We start from the raw sequence: 24,324 nt of genomic DNA, 5'->3' as shown, positions 1-24,324 counted from the left end.
CAGGTAAAGCAACACACTGGAAGTAACATGTGGTATCCACAGGAAAAATAAACTAATGAATGCAGTCACTTCAACAGAAATCTAAGGCAGGTTCTGACCCGAGATGACACAACCCGGCCAGTGGTGTACGGACAGAGCAGTTCCAAATGTATTACCTGATGAGACGATAATTGCACAAACGTTGAAAAGATGTTTCATGCTTTCATGTGGTACTTTAATATCGCACATACGGAGGAAAGGTGATGGCATAACATTTTAATCTCTGTAACTAGCACTGTAATAATGTTGGCTGTTTAAATTAGTTAATAATACTAAAGAGGAACTCTAATTTAATAATAGAGACACAAACCCAGATATTTCTAAGTGAGCATGGCTTCCCGCCAATTGTGTTCAATATAATTTTGTCTTCATTTATACTGTAGATAATGGCCACTGTGGAATGTGGCTGTGCTTATAGGGTTGCCCTGGATACCTTGGGAAGAGACCGAAAAACATCATGATTTGCAGACTGGGGAGGAAATAAATGGAAAGCTTCCTCCCTCCTGCTAGTTCCTTAAAAATCAATTTTGATGTAATTTGAAAACTTCTGATTTTGGTACAGTTATTACTTTGAGTTTGGTTTCATTTCTGCTTTTAAAATACAGCTTTCTAGAGACCTTACGTTAACCTCACAGATTACAGTTGACATTGAACAGAGGTATAAAGCATAAACCAAACACAAAAGACCATCCATTTCCATGCATGATTAAATGCTGACTCAAGGTACTGCAGTGTTTTTGATCCCCAAAGTTTAATAAAATTCAGGACAGGCAATAAGGAGTCGCAGACAAATTAAAATTTATTGAGACAGACAAAAATGCAACTATTTCAGACTACAGTTAAGCATTTACAGTCAACCAAAGATAGCAAAATGCTCACATTCCACTTAACTCCTTATGGAAAAAGCATTCAGAATTTACTATGCAATTCTACTTACTATGATAGTCTACATCCATCTACAGTAGGGACATCAAACTGAAACACATAATATTTGGATCTCTCCTTACAGATCTACGCATTGAACAGTAACGGACATCAACAGCATTGAGAAAAGTATAAAAAGACCAAAACCCACCTACTGTAGAAAGGGCTTTTTGATGTATAGTAACTGTACAAAGCAGTCTATGTATTAAAGAAACTTGAATGGCATACAGAAGGGACTGCAATAAAAGCCAACAAATGTAGGAAGCTAAGCTTGAGCGAGCTGGTGGTCTGTATCAAGTGGTGACCTTAGATCTATGTCATTTGCTGCTTGAGGGGAAAAATGCTACAAAACTCCTAATATCAAAATATTCCCATGCCAGAAATGTACACTGAGACTAACAGACTAGGCTGAAGAGGCAGAGAAGCATTCACTAACAAACAGTGTTGGTTTAAATATAAACTTTACATTTTCAATATAAACTGTAGAATAAATATTAAATAAACACTTCAAAATGTTTAAAATAATAGTACAGAATAGCTTAACAAAAAAGAAAAGAAAATGAAAAGGATTCTTTGTGTTCACAGCAAAGGCCAGTAATGACCCAAAAAACCCAACTGTGCTGAAATCGGGACTCAAGGAGATTTTGATTTAACCACAGTAGTTAAAAGGACACCTTGAAACATAAAGCAATGCCTAACAGTATTTCATAGTCTCTAATATGAAAAGAAAATGAGATTAAAAATTGGTTTGTCTCTAAAAGAATGGGACAGCTCTGATTCCATTTTTCACAATGAGAAAATGTTTGGAAGGTCAGTGACTTGATGCAGATGGGAAATCCTGCTTAACAAAAAAAGAGGAATTAAATTAAGCTGGACACAAATTTAATCCTTTACAAAGCATGAGGAATGGAAGGGACTTGATCTGGAAGAGCACTGGTTCTTGGTAGGATCACTGGTTTCTTTTAAAGAAATAAAGCATTTTCTTAATGCATTTTGCCAAATTGAACACACATATACACAGATATATGTATGCACACACATATATGTGCATAAATGTATGTAGACAGACACACACGTATGTATAGGCTGCAGATCCCCCAACCACTGGATCACCAAAGGCCTTTACCAAAGAGCTTTGTAAGGTTTGGAAACTTGCTCTTAAAGCAATCTGTAGCCTGAGCTGCCCTTCCAAGCCCGAGGGCCCGTCTGCCCTGCCCCTGACCGGGCTGGGACGCCCTGTGATTTGGCATTACTCTCTTCAAACTCTCTTGTGCTGGTGCCCAAGTGAACTCGTCAATAAAATGGCATTTCTCCAATGCTGGCCCTGATGCAGAAGAACATTTGAACAACTGAAGCAGGTGATGGAACGATCACCTGGCTAGGGATGGCTTCCTGAATCCAGGCCGGCAGGATTCAAAGCGGGGGGACTGTGTATGTTTGTGTGTACGTGCACACGTGTGTGTGCGTGTGTTGGTGTGAAGGGTGCTGTGCTACCAGAGGTCAGCTGAACCAGCCAAGGCACCTGCCCTCTTGCCTGGCTGGGCTGGGCACAGAGCAGTGTGGTACCCACAGCATGCTCCAGTCGGTGCGTCTGAGACTGAGTCTATTATTGTATAGTTTAAGATATAAAAACTGCCAGCTCTGATCTGGAATAGTTGCATGCGAGAGATTAAAGCTAGGAGAGGACCAGTGGTGTTGAGAAATGGATGGGGGTGGTATGTTCGCTCATGTCAGCTGAAGGATCTCCACACTCACTTTTAAAGACTTCTTTAACAGCTTTTATTTAACCACCTTGCATGTTTGCACGTGACACAGCAGGGCTGCAACCTTGGATCCTGGAGCTGCCTGCAAGGGCTTGGTTAGACACGCTTTGCTCTGGTGAGGTGTTGGCCAGAAGAAGGGATTTACGATGTGGCCTTTGAAGTAATGCACAGTTCCAGGAAAAGCTGTTGCAAAGGGACACAGGACTCCAGAAAAAAAAACCTCGTTGTGTGGGGAGAATGAGTCCAGTCAGGAGGATAAGTGTAACTCTACTGATGCTGGACCTCAGTTCTACCTCAGAGTGCAAGGGCAGCTCTGTGCCTCAGGCAGGTCCTGCACAGGACAGATGAGCTAGGCCCAGAGAGTATGGGTTAATTAATAAAACACCAGAAGGAAACCAGCCACGACGTTTGAGAAGGAAGCTACTGATGGTGTTCAACAACTTCTCACCAAATCATACTATTTAGGGAAACAAACGCTGGTTGTATCTGTTCCACTTGCAAGTCAGCATCATTTTCTGTGAAGGGCAAGTAGAAAAACAGTGTGCGTGTGCTGTGCAGCTCACGGGCAACGATTTTAAAATCAATTTTCAAAAGCTATAGGAAAAACCAAGGGGATTTGAGGCAGGGCGGACTGCAGGCCTTTTGCAAATGACTGCGATGACAGATTTTTGGGAGGATGCGGGGGCGTGAAACAACACACAACAAATCCCTCATGATTTTACACATCCTTCTGCATTAACGGCAATTATGCAGGCTTGCTCTTTGTTCTCAGGTCATTGATCTAGATAAATCGGAAATGAAAGAGGAGAAAACAACTGAGCCCCTGCAACACATGGTGTCTGAAAGGAGTTCCGATCACATCTGAAAGCAGAGGTCCTACCCAGAGTGGGAGAGGGGCTGCAGAGCCCTGCCAGGCTCTGCTGTGGGCACTGACTTTGGAGAGGGCTGAGGACCACAGCCCTTGGGCCAGAGTCCCTCTAAAACTGACTTCCGCCAACCAGCATGGTATTTTCCTGCTTGTGAGTGAATATGTGACCAGCCATGGTTTGACTCCATACTGTCTCCAGCTCAATACCCAACACTAACTCAGAGGAGAAAAAAAAATTGATCTAATTAGTTTTCTGTGTAATAAGCACATTTCTCATCCTGCAAAATAACTCACAGGCAAATCACAGGCACTGATAAAATACTTGTATCTGCATCCTAATGCAAGAGTGGGGTTAAGGTACCTCTTACCCTTTCTGAAAACAGCAAAGACAATAAAAGGTCGCCAGCGTACATCACTGCATCAGAGAACTGCAATGGGAACAGACACAGCAATTTAATGTCAATATGCTGTGATACAATTGAAAACTGAAGAGCTACGAACATAGGGGAGATGCGCAGGGAATCACAGGTTGTATTTTAATACTATTCTCTTATACGTGTGTATATGACGAGTGTGCAGCTTGTCACACTGAGCAAAGAGGTCATGCTTTTGAAACATGACCATCGAGAGCTGCTTTTTTAAACAGGCCAAATAAATATTAACTATTTAAATTAAAGCAATGACAGCTTATTACTTTTGGTGGTTAGTGTCTTTGACAGCTGTCTAACTGGAATGAGGGACTGCTAAGAGTAAATGAAGAACAGGCAGATCCACAGCGTGTGAGCAGAGGCTGCCCGCCTGACGCCAGTGCAACTCTCGGTGCAAACGAGCTCGGGCAGAAGCTGAGAAACAGCTATGGAGGTGGTCATCATGCTGCAAATTCACAAAATGTTCTTTCCTTAAATGCTTTAAAAGGCAGATGGATGCTGTTCCCTGCCTGTAGGGTTGGTCCATGATAGCTGCAGGTACTCAGCATCTCTTAAGATCAAGACCATGCTCCTTAACCAAAAGAATAGCGTGAGTGAGCGGATCTACGTGCTGGTGGGAGCTCTGCCTTCAGTGGGGGCTGCACTAAGCCTGCTGGCGTCATTCTCAGAGAACGTAAGGAAGAGAAAGTCCTGCCAGTGGGTTTCTTTCTGGATTAAACCCCTGGCGCTGGGCAGCCAGAAGTCACTATCCAAAGAGACTTAATCTTTACTGGAGTGTAACAAATGTGGACTAGAAAATGAGGCACCTACTTTTCCTTCTTCATGAAAGAAAAATAACTGTTTCTGATATCATCCAGGTAACAATTTATGACACAACTTGTCTAATGTGAGAAGGGCTTCTAAGCCTTGTATTGGTTTGCTGAGCCCCTTCTGCATTTCTTCTTTCACAGGATATACTTCATAAGCTGTGCAAGTGAGGATTAAGACATGCAATGTTTTTGAAACAAAACTCATTGCCCCTGTGGATAGAACAAAAATCCCCCAAACCAACTGAACAACAGGTGTATTCCAAACAGTCCTTGCTCCAAAAAAAAAAAAAGTTGTCTTCCAAATTAAACAGATGATACAAAATTAAACTCAGTAGAGAGGGAATATTTGTGCCAGGTACTCTCAGATACAACTGCAGAGATATGATGTGACTTGCAATATTGTGCAAAACGTGAGTCCTCATTATGGTGGGCACTACCATATATAACCAATTTCATCATCCTTATCATCATCTTCATCTTCATCATCTTCATTAGCTGCCCTTACACGAATCTTCAGTTTCCCTTCTTTGTCTTTTTTTGTTGCTTCAGGTTCCTCTTCCAAATCATCCAGCAATACAACAGATCCACCACTGCCAAAATCCCCTGAGGTTTCTTGCTCTTCTTCTGAAACAGGGGAGCAGGAAAGGTCATTCCCTCACACGACACCAAATCCCTCCTTCACCCCTACTCTTGCCATTCAAGCCACTGTCATTTCCAATGTTATCTTTTAAACTCATTGGTTCAGCTATTCATGACACAATCTCTAAACTTCAGTTTGCATTCCTGAACTGGGATAAACACGTATCAATTAACTCTGAAAAATATACTTGCATAAAAATCTATGCATTGCCCTCCTCCTAGAGACTCGACTGGAGAGTCTCAGTTCACATGCATGCAGGCTAGAAAATCATTACCCATTTGTAAACACTTTCACCACATCACAACTCTATAAACCAGGCTAAAAATATTCCACAAAGAGATTTGCGTGCATAAACCACACTCTGCAAATGTAGCTGTTGAGCCTAAAGTCTGTGATGGGATTCTGGGCATCTCTAGGTCTCTGCTTTTTCTGTTCTTTCTCGAAGAACAAAGCTGCATCCCCCACCATCACTGAAGCACTCCGAAGGAATAAGGCTGAAATCTTGCTTGCCTATGTGTAACAGCTAATTGGGAATAGGCTGAAAAAGATTTGTCTAGGTATAATCACTAATTGGGGATTTCACGTATCTACACATTATTGTCCTGTCAGCAATTTTATTTGGCTTGGCTGTTAATTTATAAAATTTTACAGATTTAGGCCTTTCTTTGTCTGGAAAGGCATTATTCATGCAGTCTCAGTAAAAGTGCATTCCAGAGTATACAGAAGCATATATTTAATAACCATGCACAGCAATCCCATAGCCTTAATTTTAATATCAATCACTATGTTTTTCAGGCTGGTAGCAAAAATATCTTCTTCTCGGTGATTATTGCCTCTTAACTTCTGCTGCACCTCCCAGCCCAAAGGACCGATACGTATGTAAGGGCCCCATTTGTAGTCTGAATCAGAAAATACAGGAGCGCCTTGGACACCGGTAGTCACGTTTCCCTGTTGTCACTTTTGTTATCGTAGTCCATCGTACAGCAATGGCAGGGCTTACGACAGCGTTCATGCCTTCGTTGTCTGAGGAAAACGCATCATTACTCACCACAGCTAACTGTCCCCTGCTTTCTCGAGCCAGCTATCTCATTGCCGTACTTATCAACGCACCAGCACTGCCCTGTGCTGCCATGGCACTGCGTGGCTTTGTAATAACCTTCTTCGTTGCACCGTGGGACGAAAGCACCTGAATAAAATATAAGGTATAAGCAGTAATGCAAGCCTCTAGGAGCAAGCAGATACGTGGAGTATTAAGAACTTGTCACTTCTTTACTTGAGATCTTTACAACGTTGGCAAGAAAAAACACGTGATTGTCTGTGGAGTCTCCTTCTCTGGAGATATTCAAGACCCGCCTGGACAAGGTCCTGTGCAGCCTGCTGTAGGTGACCCTGCTTCGGCAGGAGTGTTGGACTAGATGACCCACAGAGGTCCCTTCCAACCCCTACTATTCTGTGATTCTGTGATTCTGTGGTCCCTAAAAGGGCGCAGAAATGCTACAAGATTAAATGTTTTCAGCCTCCCTGGTCACTGCATAGTGCATGACTGTGCATATGTGGCACATGGAGGGTGATGGCATACGGTACTAGAGATCAGTTCAGTCTGTCCCTGAATAATGAATATTCCCACAGAGCCCCTTTCAGAATTAACTCCTGGTTTTAAACTTTTCTTCCCAACTGGATTATTACCCCAACTTCATTAATTCTGCATTTCCCTTCCATTTGCACTCCTTCAGTGTTTATCCTATAAGTCTTTCCACAACACTGTAATTATCCCTGCAAGGTATCTGCCATCTGCTTGCTATTCATACTAATCTCAAGCACAACTTCCGACTTACTGAGAGTTCCTGTGCATGAAAGGAGAAGTAATGGACAAGCTTTACAGAGAGGGACAACAGGGTTTGAAGCCAGTAAGTCTTTGGATTTGAAGCCCAAGATTTGTCTCACAATAAAACCATTATAGTTCAGCCTTGTAGAGCGTGGTTCAGACAGGGAAGCTCTCAGGAGAAACCCGCTTTATTGTTCCCACCATTTTCAGCAAATGTACTTCAATATGAAAAGCCCTCTTGTCCTTTGAGATGAGCTAGCTTTATGCCCAGGGGAGGTCAGTACAGTCCTTTTCCCTTCTTTGCCAATTGCTTCAATTCGAAACACGGCAGAAACACACCCTTGCCCCCAAATTTCTTGTCTCAAATGATTTTTGAGAAAGTATTTTTCTCCTTTGTCAAAGATACCAGTGATTTACTGGCCATGCAGTAAGTTTTTAACTAGTTCCAAGTGTATAGCATCTCTTCAGACAGTTCACGTGTCAAAGGGGCCATTTCCACTACATTTCTCACAGAAAAAATAAATGAGAAGTTGCTGCCCAAATGTCAGGAAATTTCCTATACAAAAGACATAAAAGTAGAAGTCAGTCACTCTCACACACACACATCTGTATAAAGTGAATCTTTTAATTTCCAACCTCATCGCACTGCAGACCTTGTCTAACGTTTGAGTGCCGCTAATGCAGGTCTGGAAGATGAGAACCAGAACCTTCGAATATCTGCAGAAATCTTTGTCTATATCGGATCTGTTTTGGAGACCACTTCACATCCATTAGTAAGAGCATTTTAAATAACTTCAAAGTATGATCTGGTAGCAGGTTTGCTTACAGGTACCACCATTATATTCACGTCCAAATATAAGCATAATAACGACTACCAAAGACTCATTTTTACTATTTGTAAAAAAATGGTTCTAATAACCATGTACACGTATTCGCCTTTGCAGGTTATTGTAAGTTAACGCTCACTGTTCAATCCTTTCTTTCAATATTGATTGAGTTTTTTTCATATTCATGCTCGCGTTCTCTCTCTGTTCAGCACTCCGGGCGTGTATCAGCATATAGACAACCCTGGAAAAAGTGCTCAGGTGCTGATTTTGAGCTGGTGTAAATCAGCATAGCTGCAGCCATCACTAGAGCTCCCAGACGAGCCTCTGGCTCAGGGAAGCATCAGAGGGGGAACCTCGAGGCGTTATGGGGCGAGCAGAGCACGGCCTCTGCATTTAACCTGCCGCGTGCTTTCTCTCTTCTTTGGGCAATGCGATCTTCCCCTTCTTTGAAACTGGCTTTTTTGCACAGTTTCACTGTGTTTCTTATAAGGTATTAAAATATGCCACACTGCCTGTAAAAGCCATAGGTTTAAAAATAAATGATGGCGCAGGCTCACTGCCAACATAACTGTGTGGAAAAGATTCGCACTTTGGGTCACAGCGAAGAGTAGAAGGTACTTTTCCTTCTGCGTGGGAAATTTGTGCCAATTTGCATGTAACACCAGAGCTTTAAATATTTAGCTATGCATACCGATGCCGTGGTACTTGCCACCCATCAGAGGGAAGATCACAGCGTGTCCTCCCCACTGTGTCAGGTGCAGGTGAGAGTCTGGTGAGGACCGAGAGTCACTGGGAGCAAGCGTTGTTCAGCGCGACGATTCGTCCTGTAAACCCTACACAAATCAGTCTGGGCGTTCATTAGAAATAAGCTCTGGCTACAAGCTCTGCTATTCTGGAGCACAGCATCCAGGCAGCCCATTTAGTGGCAATATATCACCCCATAATTTGGTCCGGCATCAGAGAATATCCACAGGGTTCGGAAGGCAAAAGGAGCTCACATTTGCTCTCCAGAGGTTCTTGCACAGACTGGGCTTCCCCACACACATGGAAAGGACCACTGGCAGACCAGCTTTACTATTAAGCGCTACAAAATGTCAGTCACTCCCCACTGAACCGCCTCAGGCTACTGACTCCTGCTTCCCCCATCTCTCTCTGTCCCGTGGAGTATTTAATTATTCCACGCAAACTTGAACAGCACTGTTGCATCTATATCCTCTTTATGGATCCAGACCTATATATCTTCTATTTTTTTTTTGCATCATTTCCTTATCTATATAATACTCCCCTTCCTCAGAGGACACGGAGAGAATAATTATATGCTAAAGGTAGTGAAGCACACAGGTAAAAGCCTGGCAGAATTAAGTGCTAGCCAGCTCCCTGTATTAGCTATTATGTTCGCTGAATTCACAGGGCTGATACAGAAGAAAATAGCGATGGGAGCATAAATTTATTACCTTAGCGATGTGGAGGAAGCATTATCAGGCTGCACAGTTGTATGCTCTAAAAGTACACTCTCTGCAGTTAATTGTACTCTAGATAAATCTGGTAGGAAAAGATGAATAGTACTGTTTACTTTTTAATTCAGTCCCCTGGGACGCTAGACTCTATTTGAAAGCCTCCAAATTCAACATATCTAATGGCAATGGCTTTGAAGTACTTTGCTGAAACTGTCATGTGTTTTGAAAAATATATAGAGAACAAAATATCAAAAGTCATCACTTTTTATCAATGGATACAAGTTAACAGAAATCTTCTTTGTGCGTACTGTCCAGACTGTAAATGCTGTGCTCTATATGTCAGGGACAGAGAAGGAAAGAGAATAATTAAAGGCTAGTTTCTCTGAAAATATTCATCTCTCTTTTCAATCTTTATTGTTGCTACAAGCATGTTTTTTGTCACGTGTATGTTTTTGTTTCCTTTCGCATGATTTTTCAGCCAGTGAAAAGACAATGTTTTCCGCTGTATAAATAGCTATGAAATCACATTAAAATCTCACAGACAGGTGCCATTATGCAGGCAGACTTTCAAGGCAGGTGAAGCAAAGAGTTCCTCTCTATAATTTTTTAGCTTGTGGAACAACCTATGCCTGACACTTGATTTGTTGAGCTTAGCCACTTTCATCCTTCATTTTTTTTCATACAGTTGACTAGAAGTTATCTGTGGTAAGGGACTATTCTTACTGCTTTTACTTCATCATTTTGCTTCTGCTATTGTGATCAGATCCCAGTGATGAGCTACAGCTGCCTGCATGTTGTCCTGCCCGCAATATAGTTGTCATTTTTTCCCCGCACACTGGAACAAACCACTTATGTTTCAACCTGGATGACATTTATTGCACATAGCAAATAACAGCAAAGCATAAAATAAATATGGGATAGCCAAAGCTATCTGTTAGGAAGTGGGCTTCTTACTCTTTTAGGTGGCTTTGAAAATCACGACACCCACAAGACAGAGAACACTGCGACTTCCTCTGCCACCACATGCATTCCAACACAAATGCAAAAGATCTACTGAATGGAGCACACATACAACTGAGCTATCAATCCTCCCTTCGCTCCCACAGCTGTGAACAGCAGGAGCTGTGACTCGGACACATCTTGATCTTTATGTGTACTAAAACATAGTCCCTCTGGCTTTTATTCTTATTTTAAGAATCCCTGTTGGGATTGTTTATAAGGTACCTGAACCCTGAGCTCAAACAGCAGCAGCGTCTGGGAATGGCAGGGTTTGGCAAAAATGAGCTTTGCAGAAGCTCTGTTTGCAGGGTCTGCTAATGAGCATCCAGAAACATCAGACTAAAATCTGAGAGCAACCCAAGAAGCAGGCTGCCATCTGAGAAGCGCTGCAGCGGAGCCGGCGCGCACACTCTGTGCTGCAGCTAGCGATGCTGCAAGAACCTGACACGGGTTCCCAAGGATGGGCCTGACAGCCTGGGGCTGGGGTGAGCCAGGCTCTTCACGAGTGAAATGCAGTGCTTTCGGTAAACAGAGACTTTGATCTGCACTAGTACGCCTCGCGTGACTTGGCTCCGTGTACACAAAGGCGCTAGGACAGAAGTTTCAATAAGAAAACACCACATCAATGCTAGGCTGCATAACACTGCGTGATTTTAGGGTATGGAATTGGTTACCTTAAATTTACTCTGTTCAACAACATGATTTTTTAGCAATTAAATGGGAAAAAGCCTTACTGGGATTTATTTCACCTATTTTTAGATATCCACCAGGGCACTGTAAGTTATGAATCAATTCAGGCTCCCAACAGTGACCAGAGAGAGGGGCAGGCATTGCCACATCTTACAGAGCGAAGCACACTGCAGGGCTGCCTAAAATGAGATGAGATGAATTCCTGTTTTCATATACACAGAATATACTGAAATATATTTAGGGATGATTAGGCAAACCTGAGCCCCAAGGAATGCATGCATTGCACTGTAACTGGAAGAAGACACGAATCCATTGGCTATGCACTGTGGCTCCTTCAGTCACCCTTCAAAAATGGGAGGCTGGAGTATCAAGCAGCCTCCGTACTTACTCTGACCTACGAGGTGATGAAGGCAGTATTAAGCTCTGTGCAGACAAGGCTTTGCATTTCTGAAGGGCTGTAAATTATTTCTGAACCCATTGCCATGCTGACACCTGCTCTGAATGTTGTTATCTCATTATTTGTTTAATTTCATAGTGTCAGGCCTACACTCAGTGGTGCATATTCCCGACTCAAAACATTAGTCTGTAATTGAAAAACCATTACTGCATATAAAGTTACAATAATCACAGAAGCTTTAATTAGTTGAGTAAATGAATAGCAAGTAATCGAACTTACCCAACAGACTCTTCCCTCTACTTAGCTTTTGAATTCTATTCATTTCATTCTGGCAAGGAAGACCTAAAATATAATGTATGAGAATCAGTTTCCAGATGGTACGGGACAGACTTTATAATGACTGGCTTCACTACTGACATGAAATGTAGACTACCGTACACCTGGGAAGGAAAGAAGCCCATATGCTGGTACTGTACTGCAAAACAAATTTATGTCATTAGCTCCACTAATTGAAAAAAAAAACGCATCCCACTGTAGATGAGAGTAGTGTTTGGGGGCCATTTTAATTGTTAAACCAGTTTTCCTCTCTTTTCACCAAACTGACATAATGCCAGCTCTCTAATTTATGATTTGCTAATTGACTAATTCCTGCATTAATAAAAGAGTAAGTTCTTGAGCTTCACATCAGCAACAGAGCTTACTTCTAGACTGCGTGCACTGGTACCTACTACTTCTTTGTTTGTCTGAATGATCAAGGGATATTAATTCAGTTCATCCGCGACACCAAACATTGTCACACAACGCCCTTTCACACCAGCGCGGGAGAAAAGAGCTTTTTAAGGCAGCTGCCTGCCAACTAGCAAACTATGTCTGTCAGGGGGTCAATCAAACCTGGAACATGGGGAGACCCAACCAACCTCTCTTCACGCGACTCACCGCCCGGCTTCTGGAAGCAGTAGCACCACTCGTTGTTGGAAAGCTTTCCGTCTTTGAAGGAGTCGCACGAGTTGAAGAGTGGCTTGACGCACGGCTCGTACTTGTCCAGATAAATGGCACTGATCTCCGAGGGATCCAGCAGCAGGTCATAATTCATGTCAAGTTTGTTGAACATCCAGCCTAAGGAATCCTTGCAGATTGGCAGTATGCTGGTGTCAAATCCTGTAAGCAGACAGGCAAACATCCCCAGCTGAATCCCAGCTCGCTCACTGCACAGCCATCACTGAGAAGCTGAAGCCTTGCTAATTTTTTTTGGCTGGACTCTGAACATTAACCTGACTTGCCCAAAGCAAACAAAATTCTAGACGGAACTGACTGTGTAAAGCTTAAAACCCAAGCACAGCTACAGACTAGAGCACTACTCACACTCTTGAGGGGCTGTGGGGTGGGGAGGGCTGAGATTCATAGCTGATTACTGTAATTCAAAGTTCTTTCTACTCAAAAAAGTCTCAGATTTTTTTTTCTGTCCTCAGTCCAAGTGGGTTGGCCTTGCTCCAAGAAACGGAAACGTGATGAGAAAAGGCTGCATCCACCATATTTTCAAACTAGACTGAGTCTGAATGCGATTTAAATCCTGTTTCCTGGACCCATTTCTAGTTCCCTGATCAAATTCTTTCCAGCTGAGCTCTTACCTTCCACCTCTCATCCTAGCTTTTCACTCTTCAAAGCCCTGCATCCTGTGGTGGACAACTGAATGCTTTGATCTGGACTGTGAGCTGCCTGGGGGAGGCAGCGGGAAAGAAGCGACGAAGCATCTCTCCTGCTCGCACCGCTCTGAAGAATGGCACTGCTTCAGCTGGGAGCTCTGGAGAGCTGCATGTGCTGTGGGCCACAGCAGCACTGTTCCTTCTTGCAGCCTCCAGGATTGTGCAGCAATACAGGATTCTGCTCTTCCAGCGCTTTGGATACCAACATCATCATCCATTTTAATAGCCCAGATCCTTAAAAGACCGCAGCACCAGCAGTGGTTATCACAGAAAGTACAAGCCAGGCATATAGATACCCACAATGTGTATGAGATACATATTCCAGTATTCTGCAGTCTCCACAAAAACAGTGGCATTGCCTTCTTTCACTAACAAGACAGGGCATTATAAATCCATAGCGTCACTGTATTTTTCAACACTTGGTACAAACATGGACTAATTTCCAAGTTACCTATGACGGCAGAAAGTATATTTGCAATGCAGAGCTCATAAAGCTGATAATAAGGATATTGGTTTCAACAAGGACTCAGAATCATGCATGCATTGGCTGGGGATTTACAGGCATGGAGGGTGCCTGAACCACGCACTCCAGGCACCTCGTGCTCATTCTGTATCAGCTGTGGGGGATAACCTGCCTCCGAGCTACGCATCCTGCTATTTGCCACGTGGAGAAGTCTGACAGGCTTTTTCCTTTTGCTGCATCTTTCATTGAAAGAGGTCAAGCTTAGCCTTCTTTGCTGTACGTGTCAAGTCCCATTTCAGGATGCTGCTTTGTTAAAGTGAAACCTCAGATGTTGCTGGAATCATGCTGACAGTCTGTCCAAGCTCTGCAGCCTACCTGCTATTTTACGTATGACTCCAAAGGAGGGCAGTGCTTTATGCTGGAAGCTGTGCTTTCTGTGTGCAAGTGCAGCTGAAGGTTGTCAGTGACACGGAGGAACAACCAGAAGGGTTAACTAATGGGAAGGTTTCTGTCATTCAGAATACATGTTTCTCTAAGAAAGGAAGAAGGTAACACCACTTCCTCAGGGCTAGAGGTAGCTCAAGCAGGGAAGAGTGTGATCATGCTCAACATTTCATCACATTTTTGGGCTGTCATCTCCTCTAACGTTATCTAATCGAGTTTGAGCACAGTGAAAAACAAAAAGGCCACGTGAATAGATGTAGGGAGGAAGTCTGCTCACCTTGCTGAAGCAATTAGGACTACGGACTTCAATTATTTTATTCACCTGCAGAAGGCAAGCAGGATTTGGTCACTGTGCAATCTCTTCTGAGTGAAAGGATTCTTAAATCCTTGACTTTGCCTTTACAAAGCACCGAGGAGCAGGACACGCAGTCCTGCCTTGTGCGGGTGTACGCTGTGCCTGATTCCCCAACACTGAGCAGGTTAAATGTAGTCGAACAGGCAAGGGCGGACCATTCGATTGCACGGCGGAGCAGGGATCGGTACCTGCTTCAGCTATCCCAGTTTAACCGTTTCTAGGGGAAAAACAGCTGGGTTCTGTTGGCTGCTCTCTTTCTGCACTGATGCCCTCTCTGGTGATGGTCTTCAGGCCCTGTTGTGGCAATTACTGCTGCTACAGTGAGTAGCTACAAGGTCTTTTCTACAATCAGTTGAGTACGGTACATGTTGCTCAGCCCTGTGGGTCTCTAAAGGTCACCTCCTAACTGGTAAGGATTCACACAGGGAGAAGGAGATCCTGGCATGACCTTGCCCCTGACAGTGCCTGTGGATTATTTCCGAGTCGTGTTTTCCTCGCTGCTGGGGAGTCTTTATCTGTGTGTACAACACGTGTTCAGAGATACACCAGCAGCGTGCCCTCCGCACTGAGCTGTCTGAGCAGATCACAAGATACTGACTGATGTGAATACCAAGCTGCTCTGTGACACACCATCAGGGCTCGGATGCAAGATACAATCATGAAAGGTCACTTACGAAGACAGTTAATTACATTAGTTGACGAGACTTTGATTGCAATTTCTTATAAACAAGGGAGCTTTCGCTGTTGTGACCTGAGCTCCAGATTAGGTTTATTAAGAGGCTGCATTATTAAGCAGTGCTGGTCCAACAGTGTGGTCTGGAAGTCTTGACGGCAGGTACAACAGAAAGCCCTCAGCTAGTTGGCTACTATCAGTGAAAAGGTTAATTCTTTAATTGTTCCTTACCATGTGGTTGAAGGTGAATAGTAGTATCTACCTCCACTTTGTATTGTTTCCCAGTAAAAGCTACTGCCTGTAAATCACCTTTCACAACACTGCATCCACAGCCCAAACCCAGCAATCCTGGACCCTCTCGGCACCCAGCAACAGGAATGAAAGCAAAGTGCGCCCTAAGTGTGCAACGCAGGCTCTGACTTCGTGCGTACGCAGGGCAGCTGATGACAAATGGTTCTCGGAGCTCACCTACCTTCATTGGGAGGTCACCGTGCTCCCATCAACATGGCGAGGCCAAGTGACGTTGAATGAATTAATTCCTTTTTGGAGTCTTTTGATATACTTGCTTATAAATATGATGCTATATGTTGGATGAAATAAATCACATTATTCTGTAATGAATAAAGTGCTGGGTTAATAGGCTGGACTTCTGGCACAACAGACCCAGAATAACAGTAACCTCAGTGAGACCGTCTCTGCATCTTTCTGTGCCTCAGCTCAGCCCTGCAGTGCCTGTGGTGAGAAGCAGAGAATGGTGCTGGCTCCATGTCCCTCCTGCTCTTGGCTCCTTGGCAGAGGCTGCCAACACAGATGCCAGCTGATGTCAGTTGTGGTGGTGGCTGCTTTCATTTGGAACCTGCTCACCAGGACCTGCACTGAGACCATTACACTTCTCATTCTGACTGACAGCTGGTCAGCCTCCTAACAACCTTGATTCGGTACAGATCTGGAAGGAAATGAAAGCAGTGACCTACATGCAAAAGTCTCATATCCCATTAATACTAAAAATGCTCCACCTCCTCTGAATTAAAATGGAATTAAATTTAAAAAAGTGTTTAAGTGGAAATACTAATTAAAAATAAACACACCTTCTGGCACATAAAATTCTTTTTCCCCTTCAAGAGTTGACTTACATGAGCTAGTTTTATTAAAGTACACTACAATTAAATTAACAGGGGAATAATTAACCTAATTTCCCCCATCACTTAAAATAAAGGAAGGAGGAGAAGAAATGTTCCCCAGAAAAAAATCCTTTATATTGCATAGATCTCTAGTAAAAGAAAAACAACTCCCAGTCCAACCAAAGAGACTATCTAGATACAATACGGGAATGTTACGAATTATCAGCAGGCTCAGGAGTAATTTGAATCTGATCTTACTACCTAATTAGTTTTATTATTTCCTTATGCCAAAGCATGCCCCTTCGTTGGCTGTATTATTTATTGAGGAGATTTCAATTGTACAAAGCCCGCAGAAGACAAAGTTCCTGGCCTATGGTGCTTTGCCGGGATCTGGCAGATCCACTGAATGAAGGTCTGAGATTTCAAACGCAATGACTCACCCTCATCCCTCTCCTTTCAAGAGAGTTAAAAAAAACCAAAAGTGTACTTTTTTCCTTCACCTGAGGGTGAACTTAATATGCTCAAAAAGCTTACTTACACTCACAGTAACATCTTGAAAATTTAATGTAGCATAGAGAAATCTCTGCTGGAACACCTTCTCTAGACAGCTGATGTGTCCGAGGCATCTTAGTCATCGCATCCCACCATCTGTTCCTTTTGCTGCCGCAGGGGCATACCCAGAACGGATTACTTTGAGAATGTGTCCGCCTTTTAAGACTCGACAGGCATAATCAAACCAGTTCAGCTTAATGAAGTGATCAGCCTGGTGAGGAGGGCAACACACGCAGAGCAATGAAAAAAGGGCAATGTGTACATCAGAGCCTATTTCCAGAGCTGCGTGTGTCCTGTTTGCCGGGATTCACACAAGGTTTTTTTTCCTAGCTTGGCTATGTGAACTTTGCTTTGAATTTTGAGCCCTGTTTAAGAGGTCTTTCATTTTTATAAATGTTTGAAGTTAAAGGAAGCCAAATACTGTCGTCCTTACTCCGTGTGTATTTTCAGCTCTTCCAGAGAGAACTGGAGCTGCAGAATTTGGCACACACAGATTAATTAATGAATACTCTTGCAAACTCTTAAAAAGAAAAACAGGCCTAAGTTTTGTGGCATTCAGAAACGATTTAGACAACTCATAAAATTTCTTTCTTCTTTTTTTTTTTTTAACTGACATGCAAGAAAATCAGAAAATGTGCCAAACTAAGTCAACAGTCTAAAAATGAACACTGTTGAGATCAAGTGTTTAAGACCACCAAGGCAGCCTTTCATATAAAAGCTGCCAGGAATCAAACTAAACTAAAAAGAGATAACAGCTCCTCTGTGAATCAGAGCAAACACTGCAGAATTACCGGGAATGTTTTTCTCACTGAAATTGCTTCAGCAAAAAAACCCAAACCTTTAGGAACGAATTTGGTCTTCAGACTTTGGTAAGATCCTCATGAGCAGCTCACGGGTCACCTGCATGAAAAACACCCCTTTGACAGGCTGATAAAACGAGATTTTGTGTGGTTCTGGGCCCAAAGGACTTCAGACAAAGTTTTCAGTCTCTGGTGTTTTCTGCCATGGGGGTCTGAAATGAATTCATGCCTTGAAGCCATGATTAGCTCCAGTTGCCTTTTTGCACTATGGTTCGACTTCCTCTGCATGATAACATCCTTTTTTGGAGTACTGCTTCAGAAATAAGTAGGATATATGGTTTTTAAAGACACTGATTGTTGAAAAAACTATTGAAATTACGGGACAGATGAAAAAGATGATTTTACACAGAACATGGCTTATTTCACCACACAGTTTTAAGATACAATTACTTGGCATTAATGAGGTTGGACTATAGTTTTGCGCAAGATAGCCTGCGGTATATACTGTCTCTTTTGGAAGAGGGAATTTATTGCTACACGAGCTCAAAAGCAGCAAAGGAAACAAAGTAAGAGTGACTGTGGAAACATGGACCAACAGTAAATGCCCATCCTGATGTGCTGGGTTTGTTCTGCTGTGCCTGTAGCCTCTTCAGCCTCATACTACAGGGAAACAAGAGACACTGGGGTCAAAAGAGCCCTAAACGGGACCGAACCCTTCCAGTTCTGCGTGTGCGAACGCTGGCTTTAGACAGCTTCTACCAGAGAATCAGGGCAGTGAACTGAAGGCAAGTCACACACCTAGATAAAACTTACGCATCCTACTTTGCAACCCAGGGGACCATGTGCTTTGGGACATACTATTTAAAAGTCCTCACAGAAAATAAATTCACATCTGCTCTCTGATGAACATGACCTCTTTTGATGCTATTATCTGACTCTTTCCCCTCCCTGGTGGGTAAATGACATCAAAATCAGTCATGTTGGCTAAACCTACATAGAGTAAGTGTCCTCTAAACTGTTCATTTTCTTCCTTTCTTAAAAAAAAATCAAAGGAAGCAAAGATGGTATTATTAAATACCTGGGACACAACAGATTCCAGCTTTCCACACTATTTAACTATCCCAGCTCTGTGGCCATAATACAGATGGTTTCATTATTCTTTCTCTTATACAAGGTATTAGCAAGAAATTGCAAAATTAAGTCTAAATGAGTCCTTCACAACATTGCCGTAATTTTCCTTATGCTCATAGGTGATGTTTTTGGTTCATGCCACTGACGCTGGGTCAGAAAATGCTTGGCCATAAACTGGAGGTAAGCATACGCCACAGTCCATCCCCAAGAAGTGACTCGGATACAGCCACGCTGATTTGGAGGGTCACGGAGCTTAACTGTACAGACGTGAACTATGTCATGCTAGTTAACCTCAGGGCTTGAGGAAAGTCCCTGAACAGTTTTATTTACCAGTATAGATGTGACCTCCACGGCCTTCAGATGCCGTTATTTGCCTAATTAACTCATGAGGTCTCTCCGTCTCTGACTGCCAGTTTTCAGAGCAGTTTGGGCCAGAGAGAGCACAGAACGACTGTAGAAAACAGTGCAGATGTTTATCGGCAGGATCAGGTCTCCTGCGGACCTGCTGCTTCGCGGTCACCTGCTCGACATGGCGTTGAGCTGTGCTCAGCTGAACGCGCTCGCAGGCTGGGAAGCTGCCTACAACACTCAACGGTCAACGGGAAAGGTGTTTCCTTACTGCCTTGTGCCGTCTCCGAGCTTGTTGGTTTGATGACACGATTTGCGTCCTCGTGAAGAGCACCGAACCAGTCTTTTAGTCGCGAAGCAAGATTCCTCAGTTCTTTGTCTGTGCAAGCTAGAAAAAGAACAAAGCACCAGACTGAGTCAAGAGCACTAGTGACAAAGCTTTCTCCAGACAGTCTATTCGAAAAATATTGTTTGTGGTTGTAAGGTCCTTCTCATTAAGAGCTCTGAAGTAAAAGAGAATGTTAGAGCAAAGGATGCAAGTTAAAAAGAAAATGTAAGTCATTATGAATTATCAGTTGTACTCCAGTATCTCCCCAGTAGGTGACGTGATTTGTGATGGACGAAGTGACACGCAGAGCTACCCGCAGGTCCTCAGTTAGAGCTAGGTGACTATTTCACTTCAACGTGTTCACCTTTTAGAATTTCAGAGAAAAATATCAGTCAAGCAGATGGGGAGGAGGGACATACTTGCCTAGACATACTACTTGAACAAGATGCTAGGAATAATTTATAACCACGTTTGGCTTAGTATAAAGCTATTATCACAGGAATAGGAAATACGTATACTTATTTACATACATAAGAAAGAAAATTGTTATGTTGCTCTGGTTGTACTGGAAATGAGACTTTGCCACTTCCGAAGGTTGTCAATTCCATTTTGTTAGCTAGGTAAAACATTTCTTTTCCATAAATTTTTGCTGAGAAATATCTAATTTTTCCAGAAATTTCTGCCACAAGATTAATGCCCAGCTGAAGCAAATATTTTTAAGGAAGAAAGCTGCATTAGTCACCAGTTTCTGTCAGAAAAAATATTCTTGTTTCCGTATCACGTTTAGTGCTTAAAATTCACACGCTCAGACAATTTTATTATTCCTGCTGTGCACTCATTCTACATTTTAAATGACATTTCTTGGAATACAGAGCAAGACTTTCTGCCACAGAGGCAGACATCCTTCACAGGGCAAGTGACAACATGTCTTCTCCAATTCACTGCACATCATAATATTCCTCCTTCCACCTTATTGAAGAACAATTGAGTCCCTCGGCTTGTCTTCCCAAGTTTAACTCACCGCTCCAGCGACTGCGGAGAACTTGCTGGTATCTCATGGCTGTGGTGAGTATTTGTTTGTTCTTGCTGTTTTTTTGGGGGTCAGAAATAACTCTGAGGTTAAATACAGGACGTTATAGCTTTCTTAAGTGGAAAGTATTTTAGCATATATGGGGGTGGGGGAAGAAAGATTTTCCAATTTTTCTGAAACAGTTTTGATAGATTTTCCTTTAAAGATAAAAATACGAAGATCACTACCCCACTAAGGCTGAGTCCAGGTAAGGAAAAATCAGGTCTTAAAGAAAAAAACAATGTAAAAGAAATGGAAGAAAACAATTAATGTAAAAGAAATAGAAGACTGTATATTAACTGTAAAACAACTTACATTATTGGAAAAGCCTATAACTTTATCTTGTTACCATTAACATTATATTTTACTCATTATAAACCATTTTATCTTTGCAAGTTAAGACAAAAATCACAGACTGATAGGATTTTTGAGCCCCCATGCCATCTTTTCGATAAGGAACATCTCACGCTGCTCTCGTTCCTCGGCTGTTACTCACAAACAAAGTCTTTTATCAGAGTAAAGCCACAACACAAGCAATAGCAGAACAAATTCTATCATCCTGCCTGTAACAAGCCCCCTTTAAGAGGTGTTGCCTGAAGGGGTGAAGGGTAGGAAGAAAACTAATTTTATAGGTAATAAATATTCAGGAATGAACTAGCTCTAGACAGGCATGAATGATTTCTTATTTTGTGAATTTAGATCCATAAAGATAAAGAAATTTCCATCATGCACCATTTTCAGCAGAAGCTGGGCACCTAAGTACACGTTAGGAGTGTGGAGAAACTTCTTTTACAAGGGATGGGAGACGCTGGTCCTGCATCCCCAGTTAAATTGTCATCCGCTGGTTTTCATCAGACATAATTTTTGCCCAAATAGCATTGGGTAACTACAGCAACATGAAAGAACATGATAGCCGCCTTTTCAATAACCTGTCTTTACAAATGTTTGCTGAGAAAGAATGTACTGATAATCACGTTATCTTCCAGAATTAAAAGTAGGCAGTATCTTTTCTTTCCTTCTGCCAAGTAGTTGTCTTGTCCTTTGAAAGTCAATTTTACAAAGGAAAAAAGAGAAATACAGTATATAACAAGTAAGTGTTGTTTAGCCAGTACTTCTTATATGACAGGTTATCCATATGTTCAGAGTATTTCCCAAATGATCTCCAGTCAAAACTACACGCATAAACACAGCTTTGACTACTGATTATCTCAACTGGGTGAAAAACAGAGGAATCAGTTGTCCAAGAAATGAGTAACACAGATTTATTGTGCAAACCTGATACTTATTTATTGTGGCACATGACATCTTTAGGAAGCCAAGGCTGGAACTCTGGACTACAAACCATCATTCCTGGGCCATCCTGATGCCCTCCTCATGCCTCCTGTCCAGCTCTACTGAACTTCACAGACTAAGTCAACAAATCACAGGGAAAAAAAATAATATGAAAGAAAACACCTTCTAGGGATGTTTTCCTTATTCAGATTTGTGTGCTTCCGAATACAAAGACAACTCCAGACACCGCAGAACCCTAAGGTAAGTCAAATGCTCAGAGGGGTAGTGTATTTGCTCTCCAACTTGCGATGCCATCCTGCCAGTGTGAGTGCCAGGGCAGGAGCCGGGAGCCCGCTCATCCCTTCTCCTGGCCTCAGCACCACGCAGATTGGGCTTTCCAGGGGAAAACTAATGGCTCGCCACTAAATTTTGCAAAGTGGGCATTTGGTTTAAACTGCATTGACTGAGGTAATTTGAATCCATGCTTTTAAATTGCAGTAGAAAACAGGATTGAATACACAGTGTAAGTGGAACACAAATAGATTAATTAATGGTAAATCAGACTTGAAACAATTTCTCTGTATAGTCCAGCCAATCAAACATGTCAGGATCTGTAAAATGCCATTCATAATTAAGTCCTTACTTATTTGTTTTGCTTGTCTGTAATGCTACGTGTGTTGAGAACTGCCTTTTAGCATGTACGTGTACATTCCTAGTTACAACTGCTCTCTGCCATTACCCAAGTGCTGCAATCCACAGCCTGCATCAGCTCGGCTATACCCTACGGCTGCTCGGACAGACGCAGAGCCTGGTATCCTCCCGCCATTCTCTAACAGTACTTCTCTTCGTTTTAATGGAGCAAGAATAGACTTTCAGCAATCTTTTAAAATGGACCCTGGATGATGCTTTCTCTTGATTTCACCAACAAGTCTGCAAAATGGCACAGACCCTGCAGATTTCCTTTGGAATTCGGTCTGAGGTGTGACTTCATAGTAAGCCCAGAACTGGACTTCTCTGCATTCTGGAGGGTTTTTTTGTCAATAACTGAGATATTCCTTAATTATCCTGCTTAAGAATGATTCAACAGTGGATAATATGTTGAGATTCTCTCCTAGGACTGCATTGTTTCTTCAGAAGAATAACTGTTGTTTCACGAGTAAAATGGTAATCAATTGTTCTATTAATATGTAGTGAATAATAAATTTCTTTGAGACTTCAAAAATTTAACGCAAAGTTCAGTTAAATTTCTATTCAGGTATTTCATGCCCTCAATCTTACTTTCTCCTGCACGCTAAAATAGAGGAAGTATTATTTTACATTTCTTGTATTAGATTTTATTTTAATGCTACCATGCATGGTTAAAAAGATTCTGCCTCTCTACCTAACAGATCTGCATCCCATTTTATTTATTATGTCTGAACATTTTCAGATGTCTCTAATCATTCTGAATTTGTGTGGTTTGGGATACGTTACTTCAGACCCTTCAAAGTGGATTGTCATTCAGAAGGTGTGAGTTTCACAAGCTCAAAGTCAGGCCCAGCCTCCAGCTTGGTATCCAGGAACCAAAGCACTTAATGATTTCTTTCTGGTAGTAGAGCCCATTAGTTACATATCAAACAATTAGGAAGCACAGCTCTCAGGAGCCCCAAATCTAAGATCCTCATATATAAATTTACATTAGTATAAGTTATAAAGCATTTTTAAGAACACTTGTCATAAAAAATACAGTGCAAATGTACCTCTTTACTATTAATAGAAGTTTCAAGTAACACTGCTCAGATGAGCAGAACAGGGCTGTAGGAGGAATGGATGTGATAATGGGTCTCTTGCTATTTGAAGACCTATAAGGAGAGAATACGTAGGCTGCAAACAATATGGATATCGACATGAGTTGAAGCACTGATGAAAAAATCTGGGATGCGGAGAAACACCACCAGAGGAACCTCTTCATAGCCCCTCTCTAGAAGTGAAGTCTGTCCAGTCAACTGTCAACAACCATTTAAAACTCTACTAATGCAAGGAAGACATAAGTGCAAACACATGCAAATAAGTATTTTCACTTCTGTGTCTATTTTCTTCAAGACAATTCAATCTAGCTTCAATTCATTCCCTACACCTTTAAAAAAGGGGAAAACCACAAGACTTTATCATTGTTATTTCATCCATGTCACCAAAAGTTCTGCCTGAGCAGCGCTCTGATCCCCGGTCCCTCATGACATCCACTCCTGGATCCCTCCCTGCTGCCATGCTTCGATGCCACCCGTCCACAGCCCACGCCTCCCCTGCGCGCCGCAGGTTGGCATCGCTGCCGTACGAACGGGGACGGAGAAGCAGGCTGGTTAACGCCCAGCTCATCACCTCAATCACAGCGCGCCGTGGCCTGCGTCCAGTGCGGCGGT

General features: G+C 42.5%; 1 protein-coding gene across 1 annotated transcript in view; it reads right to left on the bottom strand.

Annotated features, from left to right (window-relative positions):
• Positions 1–820: 820 nt before the first annotated feature.
• SPOCK1 (SPARC (osteonectin), cwcv and kazal like domains proteoglycan 1) overlaps positions 821–24,324 on the bottom strand; it is a 319,944-nt gene continuing 296,440 nt past the window's right edge. The window contains exons 7-11 of the mRNA XM_075441481.1: positions 19,528–19,644; positions 12,603–12,824; positions 11,946–12,008; positions 6,520–6,657; positions 821–5,455 (exon numbers count right to left, since the gene is read on the bottom strand). Of these exons, the coding sequence (XP_075297596.1) occupies positions 5,265–5,455; positions 6,520–6,657; positions 11,946–12,008; positions 12,603–12,824; positions 19,528–19,644 (731 nt within the window). The 3' untranslated portion in view covers positions 821–5,264. The remainder of the gene's footprint in view (positions 5,456–6,519; positions 6,658–11,945; positions 12,009–12,602; positions 12,825–19,527; positions 19,645–24,324) is intronic.

Source organism: Opisthocomus hoazin, chromosome 22 (genome assembly GCF_030867145.1).
Source record: "Opisthocomus hoazin isolate bOpiHoa1 chromosome 22, bOpiHoa1.hap1, whole genome shotgun sequence".
NCBI lineage: Eukaryota > Metazoa > Chordata > Aves > Opisthocomiformes > Opisthocomidae > Opisthocomus > Opisthocomus hoazin.
This window is presented reverse-complemented; position numbering and strand designations above follow the sequence as displayed.